This window comes from Anguilla anguilla, chromosome 17, assembly GCF_013347855.1.
Source record: "Anguilla anguilla isolate fAngAng1 chromosome 17, fAngAng1.pri, whole genome shotgun sequence".
In the NCBI taxonomy this organism is placed as follows: Eukaryota; Metazoa; Chordata; class Actinopteri; order Anguilliformes; family Anguillidae; genus Anguilla; species Anguilla anguilla.
This window is the reverse complement of record NC_049217.1, coordinates 31,162,812-31,171,127: the sequence shown is the minus strand read 5'-3', so window position 1 is coordinate 31,171,127 and position 8,316 is coordinate 31,162,812. Positions and strand designations below refer to the sequence as shown.

Below are 8,316 nucleotides of genomic sequence, written 5' to 3'. Positions count from 1 at the left end.
CGCAGTCTCCAGCTCGCCCCGCCCCGCCCCGCTCTGCCCCGCCCCGTTCCCCACGCTGCTCTGCTCAGTCCTGCAGGCCCCAGCGCTCACGGCCATCCCAGGACCGTTCCTCTGCCCTCACTGTGTGACTCCATACGGTTTGGTCCCCTGGATCTGCTGAAGTTCTGCTCCTTTTGGTATAAACTGTCCTAACGGCAGGTCAAGCAATGAAAAAAAACAAGATAAATTCCTAAAAACTGAAAAGCCTGTTCATTGGTTCATTGGGCGTGTCTGTGAGGTTGGTGTGATGGAGTGTGTGTGTGTGTGCGTTCATTTATCTACAATCATGCAGCAGGAAGTACAAGGTACTCGGGATAATGACCTTAATTTCATTGACTCATAACTGCACAATGTCTTGGCTGCTGGAGGGATGTTGTGTGGGAGCTTAAAAGCAGTTCTCAGGTATTTTGACGTCATCCTGGCGTCCTCCTGGTGTCCTCTTCATGTGATTTTGGTGTGAAATGTAAAAGTGGTTGATTTCGGTTAGACCTAATCTGTACTTCATGCTGATAACCCTTTCCCCAGCCACTGAGCGGAGTGTGTTACTCACAGTGTGCAGTGGTGGTTGCTGACTGACAGGGATGCCTGAAGAGGATTTCAACACATGAAGGATCCAAAGCTGTTTATCTTACAGGAAAACGACCAGTAGGTTGCAGCAAAGAAGCTAAAGCTAACCCTAACCCACTTCATCAAATGGAGGATCAGCCTGCTTATGTCAGCACCACAGTATGTACTATTTTGTATGTAGTCCTTTCATAAAAGCGCACATTTATAGTGTATCTGTTTCAGTGACTTTCAGAAAAACCCTGCATCCAACGAACGACCGAAAAGAATGTATATTATATTTTAATTTTTATGTATTTTTGAAATTTCATTATTGCTGGTTGCAATATTAAGTGCAGAACATTTAACTGCTTCAAGCTGCTGACTTTTGGCCCAATCATTACGCAGACCTGGTGCACATGTATTTCTACAGACAGTGGTTCATGGTTCCTTTTGAATTGTTATGTTTTATGACCGATTTTGATATCACAAAATTAGCCTTTATCTTTCGTTTTCTTTTGTTTGTGTTTACTGTTCCCAGCTTCATTACGTCACCGTCTGACCAAATAGGTGCTGTTATTTGGCCAGAATAACGTGGGTGAAATTGCCTGCCCCTTTAAATAGGCTCGTTCTTTACCGGAGGATTCGGTCATTTTCGGGGTGCGTCTGTGTCGCTGCAGCGTGTGCGCGAACTGAAACAGACCCGTTATTAATACAGCTATCTCAAATCCCGTGCACAATTTTGTGCATTTAAATAGATTTCACAGTCTGCCGTTTGACTCACCATCCTACTCTGCAAATGCAGGCCATTAAATGCGTGGTTGTCGGCGATGGGTAAGAGCGAATATCCTTGCGTTGCATTAATATTTTACCTTTTTCCGTGTGTGTTTCAGACGTTATCGGGAGAATGCAATTGTTGCGAGAAGGGCTGCGGTCGGTATCGTGGCGGAGTGGTAACGCAGCTGGGTGGCTCGCTAACGAGCTAATCAGATGGCCTGATTCATGCTCATAAGCGTGAGCATGGATGCGTTTTTTGGGGGAAATTTTCATATAATTATTCAGTGCCAGCAAAACGAATTTGTTGGATTTTAATATGTTCATCATAATATAATGCATTTTGTGTGCGAGAAACTGCAGTGTGTTTCGCTGTGCGCAAAACGTGTGTGAAATGAGATTGCAACTTTTATTTGAAATGATTAAATATTTTGTTTGTTTCAATAGCTTTTATGGTTTTAGCGCGGCGTATTCTTTATTACAGTTATTTGAGATAATTATACAATCTCAATTAAATCGTTTTATATGAGCTACTGTGCGCCAACGCAAGCGCGCGTCCACCCGAGTCGCGCACATTATAAAATGTGAGACAGGGTATGAGGTAATGTTTTCACACCTACACGGCGATTACTCTGAATTCATAACAGACTTGGTTCTACTAGCGCTCGCTCGTTGCGAGGCGCTTGTTTTTTATTTTAAATACCAGACGCATTATATACAGGTAGAATTTAGCCTATCCCTTTCCACTTATTTTTAATTTTCGCTCGTTCCTCAGAGACAAGCTTTGCAGAATAGTGAAATGGGACTTGCGCATGTGGGTTTGGGCGGGTCGGGTCAGAACCAGGCCAGGTGTATCTTGCTGAGAATCCGAAGCACGGCCAAGTTCTGTAGGACCCACGGTCCCACCCTTAGGAGAATTGAGGGTTTTATTCGGCCCTATGCATCGGTATGGGTTCATGATTATTCCATTAGGTACACTGATAGTAGCTGTGTGGAAGATGCAGGTGAAACGAGGAATGCAATTTTAAAATGAATTTCGTCCCAGCTGCTGCCACTTATCCAATTGCATGCTGATCCAGTACCGTGCAGTAGGTTAGTTCCCCTGCCACAAGGCAGGGCACTCTTCTGTGTCTTTATGCCTCCACTGAGAGATGTTTGACCCATCCTACTTTTCTCAGGTTAATGAGGAATGCTGGTCTTCCCCAGGCTTGAAATGTCTCACTAGCTCCAGAGTGAACAGATACTGCCCACACTGCATTCTCCTCTCTCTCTCTCTCTCTCTCTCTCACTTACACATGCACATGCACACTGATGAATTTGAAGAGTAGGTTTTCTGCAACTGTTTTTTCCAAAATTCCAAGTCAGTGGTCTGGAACTTCATTGCTTTCAGTTACTGGTGGCGATTGTGACATCAGCATTAGAATGTTCAGTTAGGAGCCTTCTAATCACACATTTGTGATGTCACACCTAAGAGGGATAAGTGAGCGGTATCGCAGAGTCATGCCTCCAGGCGGAAGGGGTGGGAAGAAGAGGAAGCAGTCTGGGCTACAAACAGTTAACTCTTGAGTGGTTATTTTGGTCACATGACTGGCCGAAGCTCCTCCCCCCAAGCTCTGCTTTCACAGCTCAGTGGCCCGGGCTGCCAGGACCCCACCAGCCATGATGCTGACATGCTGGCACCGCCTGCTCCACCCTCCCTGTCTCCCCCTCCATCACATCTCTCTCTCTCTCCCTCTCTCTCTCGGTCTCCCTCTCTCTCTCTCTCTCTCTCTCTCTCTCTCTACCCCAACCTCAACCTCGCTCACTCTCTCTCTCTCTCTCTCTCCCACCAACTCACTCTCTCTCTCTTTCTCTCACTCTCTCACAACCATTCACATCACTCCTTTCTCTGACCCGTCCTCCCCAAACCCCCCCCCTCTGGTTACCTGGGTTACGGCGTGTGTGTTCTCAGCATGCTGGCACACAGCCCCCCTTCTTCTTTAATTTCTGGTGGTTAGTCACTGCGCCGCTGCAAATACTAGGGGTGGGGGTGAGGGGGGGGTGTTGAGCGCTGGTGTGAGCCCCCCCCCCCCCCTCCAATACAGTGTAGAGCCAGGCGAATGCAGACCTGGTGGGCGGAGCTTATGATGGGTGTTCGTCAATGCAACATAAAATCTGCGTAATTAATTATATCTTCATTAATCTGTCCACGGTACCATACTCTGTTTAAAGAACATGAACGCTACCTGCGAGAAGGTACAGGATGTGTAGCACGGGTGAAGGTCGTTAGACCATGTAGCCATAGTCGCCACACCCTGTACACAAAACGTCTCGCATTGGGCCGCGCCTCCATTGATGAATGAAGTCATGCATGATCATGTTGCATCATGTTCATTCAATGGTGTTGGGCCCAATGCGAGAGCTTTTCATCGGGTCCATGAAACAGAGGAGCACTAGACCGGATAACTGGCCCCCGTAGCCCCCCCCCCCCAACCCCCCCACCCCTACCCCCACCCCGGCATTGGGCCCCTAGAATTATTACCTCCTTTCTTCCCCCTGTTGACGGCGCTGGTTCAGTGAGCTTCAGCACTGACTTTCTTTCTCTCTTTTGTTGCTCTATCACTCCTTCCTCTCTCCCTCCTTCAGTGCTGTGGGAAAGACCTGTCTCCTCATCAGCTACACCACCAATGCCTTCCCTGGGGAGTACATCCCCACTGTGTGAGTACTGCCTCTTACACGTGGCCAATCAGAATTGTCCATACTGTGAGCGTGAACCAATCAGGAAGAAGTATTCTATCGGGTTCTCAGCAGGGGGTCCTTGACGGTACCAAAGGGGGTCGCTGGCCAGATTTGATATGCAATAATTATATATAGATTCAGGGAAAAATATTTCAAAATATAAAGCCTTTTTTTATATATATATATATATAACCCTTTTCAACTTAATAATAGGGATCCCTTGAATGCCTTTGAGCCTGGGTGGGAGTCCCTGGATCTGAAATAAGGAGGCCTGTCTCACTGCAGGTTTGATAACTACTCCGCCAATGTGATGGTGGACGGCAAGCCAGTTAACCTGGGCCTGTGGGACACAGCAGGACAGGAGGACTACGACAGGCTGCGCCCGCTCTCTTACCCACAGACGGTACGGTTTGCCCTGCCCGCTGCTCTATCGCTGCTCTGTTTGTCAGGCGAATGTGAGTACACTGGGGGCTTTTTCTTTTTTTGACTGACAGCTTTTTTCTGTGCTTCCCGTGCAGGACGTGTTCTTGATATGCTTCTCGCTGGTGAGCCCCGCCTCCTTTGAGAACGTCAGGGCCAAGGTGAGTGCGGCCGCTCGGGTCTTACCTGGGATCAGCTGCCTGCTCTCTGCCCCCCCCCGCCCACCCCCCGCCCCGTTCTGACCTGTGTCTCTGTGTCCCGGGCCAGTGGTACCCAGAGGTCCGACACCACTGTCCCAACACCCCCATCATCCTGGTGGGCACCAAACTGGACCTTCGGGATGACAAGGACACCATCGAGCGCCTTCGGGACAAGAAGCTGGCCCCCATCACGTACCCGCAGGGCCTGGCCATGGCACGGGAGATTGGTGAGAGTCAGAGGGCGGGGCATCAGGGGGTGGGCATCAAGCATGGGGGCGGGGCTGCAGCAGGGCAGCATGGTCGTGGGGTAGCAGGGGGCGGGGCAGCAGGGCCCAGGGCAGCATGGTTGCGGGGTAGCAGGGGGTAGGCAGCATGGGGGCGGGGCATCAGTAGGGCAGCATGGGGGCGGGGCAGCAGCAGGGCAGCATGGGGGCGGGGCATCAGCTGGGCAGCATGGGGGCGGGGCAGCAGCAGGGCAGCATGGGGGTGGGGCATCAGCAGGGCAGCATGGGGGCGGGGCAGCAGAAGGGCAGCATGGTTGCGGGGCATCAGCTGGGCAGCATGGGGGCGGCAGCATGGTTGCGGGGCAGCAGGGGCCAGGGCAGCTGGGGGCGGGGCAGCATGTGACCTGCCTGTGTCACGGGGCTCGTGGTAACGCTCACAGGCTCCTGGGTCTCTGTGCTGCCCCCGCAGGTGCAGTGAAGTACCTGGAGTGCTCAGCGCTCACCCAGCGAGGCCTGAAGACGGTGTTTGACGAGGCGATCCGGGCCGTCCTCTGCCCTCCCCCCGTCAAGAAGCGCGGCAAGAAGTGCTCCATCGTCTGAGGGGCCGAAGAGGATGGAGGGGGGGGGCACCGTCTCAGGAGCACCATGGCATGGGGGGGGCACGGGGACTTACTTCTGGCACTGCTGCTGCCGCACGATCAGAGCCTCGGGCTCTTTTCTGAGGCGTCTCCGACCAAGCGATTCCAATCCAGAAATGTGGGCGGGGCCTGAGGGAGGGGGGCGTGTCAGAGTTTTTTTTAAACTGTCAAACAAACTGTCTGAATTTGCCTTAATCAGTCGTAAAATTAGAGGAGTTATCCCTGGAAAGGACTCAACCCCTTTATTGACTTCATAACCGTATTAAGACAGGAAGCCACCACACCCCCCCCCCCCCCCCCGCTCCCTCACATTGACTAACAGCTCTTCTGCAGCGTGCCAGTGAACATTTATTTTTTGTCTGTATTTTTGTTTTCACATATTTTGGTCTGTGAATGTACAGTGTGATGGTGTTTATGTCTGTTGTGAAAAGTGTCTGTGGTTCTAGCTGCCTAGGGCAGCGGAAAAGCGGACACTGCTCTGGTAGGGGACAGTACGATCAGAAGGGTTTTTATTGGTTGACGTTTCTTACATGGTGTCTGAGGCGTATCATTTCATAAGAAGTCATCCCGTGACACTGACTCCTCTTGTGACAAATGTCTTTTTAAAATTGCAAATTGACTAGAGCGTGCAGGTTATTTGGTTTGTAGTTTTTGCCTCTTTATCACAATTTTAAAGGGTCCTTACCCCTTTGTACCAAGTCAGAGGACAGTATATTTACTAAGTGAAATCAGGCTAATAGAACAAGCTAATGGAAAAAAAATGCGTTCTTTAACAAGAAGGCTGAAGCTTTGTGAGGCTCCGTTTAATTCCAGCGTAAAGTTGTCCTCTCTCCAGTATTAATGTGTCTCATCCTGGGGATTCAGCCGAGCTGCGACCTGTTTTAGCCCGTCGCTGGCTCCAGACCTCTTTCCCTTCTTACTGCGTCAGGGCCCACCTGTGACATAACTGAACAGAAAGTGGCCTTTGACAAGCCTGGGCAGTCCAGCACAGAGTCCTGTGAGTATAGACCATGTTTACTGCTACAAACGAACACAGGGGATGAACAGGATGGTGATGTGCCATTGTGACTAGTATTCGGAGACCAGTATGCCAAATTTACAAGCCACAGAACCCTTCCATCTGTAGAGCCTTGTGTTGAAACGTAAGGCTTAAAGTGGGCATCCTCAGTTTAATTTCTTTCTGGGGACTTAAAAAACGTGTATTTCCTGTTTGTCTTAGTTGCCAACTGTGCATATTTAACGATTGAGTGCATGTTTTTGTGTGTGTGTGTGAGTGAGAAATTGTGTGCATGCACACACAGGTGGATGTTTGTGTGTGTGTGTGCGTGTGTGTGTGTGAACAAGAGATTGTGTGCATGCATGCACAGGTGCATGCATGCCTGCATGTGTGTATTTCAGATTTTGGATTGCTCAAGTAGACAGCAATGTTGTGTGTTGTGTCTGTGATAATCCACTTCACTTTACAAAATAACTCTGGAAACGAGCAAAAAAGTTTAAAAGAATGACAACAAAAACACTTTATTTGTATTAATCATTGCCAAAAGAAACTCCTGTGTTAATTATGTGTAAACTTTGAGGAGGTATGCATTATTAAAGAACATTTTTTGAATGTATTTAACGATATTACCTTTATTTTATTTGCTAAAAATAAATTTAGACTCTAGAATGAGGATACTAGAGAATTGTTAGCCTTGCTGTTTGTGTAATTTGACATTATTTCTTTTACACATCCGTCTACTTCAACTGACTTGAATTTCTAAGTAGTATCATTAAGCTTAGGAGGGAATAACTAAGTGTCTCCCTCTGCTGGTGATCTTCGGGGATACACATTTTCAATGTTGTGAAGGCATTGGATTTGCAAGCTTGTTGACTCTGTGGGCATGGCAAACACGTCCAGTTAACAAAATATGTGTCTGAGGCGATGCTCTGAACTGTTTTAACTGCATGGTAACGCCCTGGAACCTGACGACAGAATGTATTGTTCTGGAGTCTTAGGGGGTCAGTGGTTGGTGTCGTAGGAAAGCTCCTAGTTTGCGGTGTATTCCATGCTTGGATATCCGTCTCATTATTTTGTATATTTTTTTTCATGTCTTGAAGTATTGTGGGAGAAAAAAAACAATTTTGTATAATAAATATGAACTATGAAGTAAATCTTTATTTGGGCCATCACTGTTTCAGCTCTTGGTGGTGCTGAAAGAATTTAACAGAATACCTCATGATGAGAGTGTGAGTGTGTGTGCTCCACATTGCATTGTTGATGACATATGAAAAGGGTTTATTGTGCAGTAGTTTTTCCCCAAAATCATCACCCTTTTCTCCATAACACTCTCCTCTATATCCAGTGGTGATGAGGCTCAGGAGATTCGTGAGATAGCTGCTGTAGAGCTCCAGGGCACAGACAGACTTCCTTTAGTGACTTTACAGCCCAGTCAGGTCAGTTAAATGGCACAATATGAGCCAATTTCCCCACACTTAAACACACATGACACAGTAGCACCCTGAAATACACTCTAGTGTCTAATAGTGTTGGGAAAACATGGAAAAACATTCTGATTCATATTACAAGAGTGGGTGAGCACGAATACTTGGAAAATAATCACATTGTTTTTAAATAGTGTAATTTACTAAATAAGTCACATTGTGTCTATGTAAACCCAGTATAATGTAACTTAATAGGGCGCTGGGTTGCGTCCGTTCATTTTTTGCATGTTATTCAGTCACAGCATCATATATATTTTGCACTGCCTAGAATGCACGCTT

The 8,316-nt window shown here is 48.0% G+C and overlaps 1 protein-coding gene across 2 annotated transcripts; it reads left to right on the top strand.

The window, feature by feature from the left end:
- Positions 1-39: 39 nt before the first annotated feature.
- On the top strand, positions 40-7,711 carry LOC118216047 (ras-related C3 botulinum toxin substrate 3-like). 2 transcript variants are annotated; one of them, XM_035397056.1, is made up of 6 exons: positions 40-765; positions 3,982-4,053; positions 4,360-4,477; positions 4,593-4,655; positions 4,762-4,921; positions 5,388-7,711. In XM_035397056.1, exons 1-6 carry the CDS (start codon positions 752-754, stop codon positions 5,516-5,518), a joined length of 558 nt encoding a protein of 185 aa, XP_035252947.1. In that variant the 5' UTR covers positions 40-751; the 3' UTR covers positions 5,519-7,711. The 2 variants fall into 2 exon arrangements, with proteins under 2 accessions (XP_035252947.1, XP_035252946.1); XM_035397055.1 differs by lacking the exon at positions 40-765 and adding an exon at positions 1,201-1,416.
- Positions 7,712-8,316: the final 605 nt, after the last annotated feature.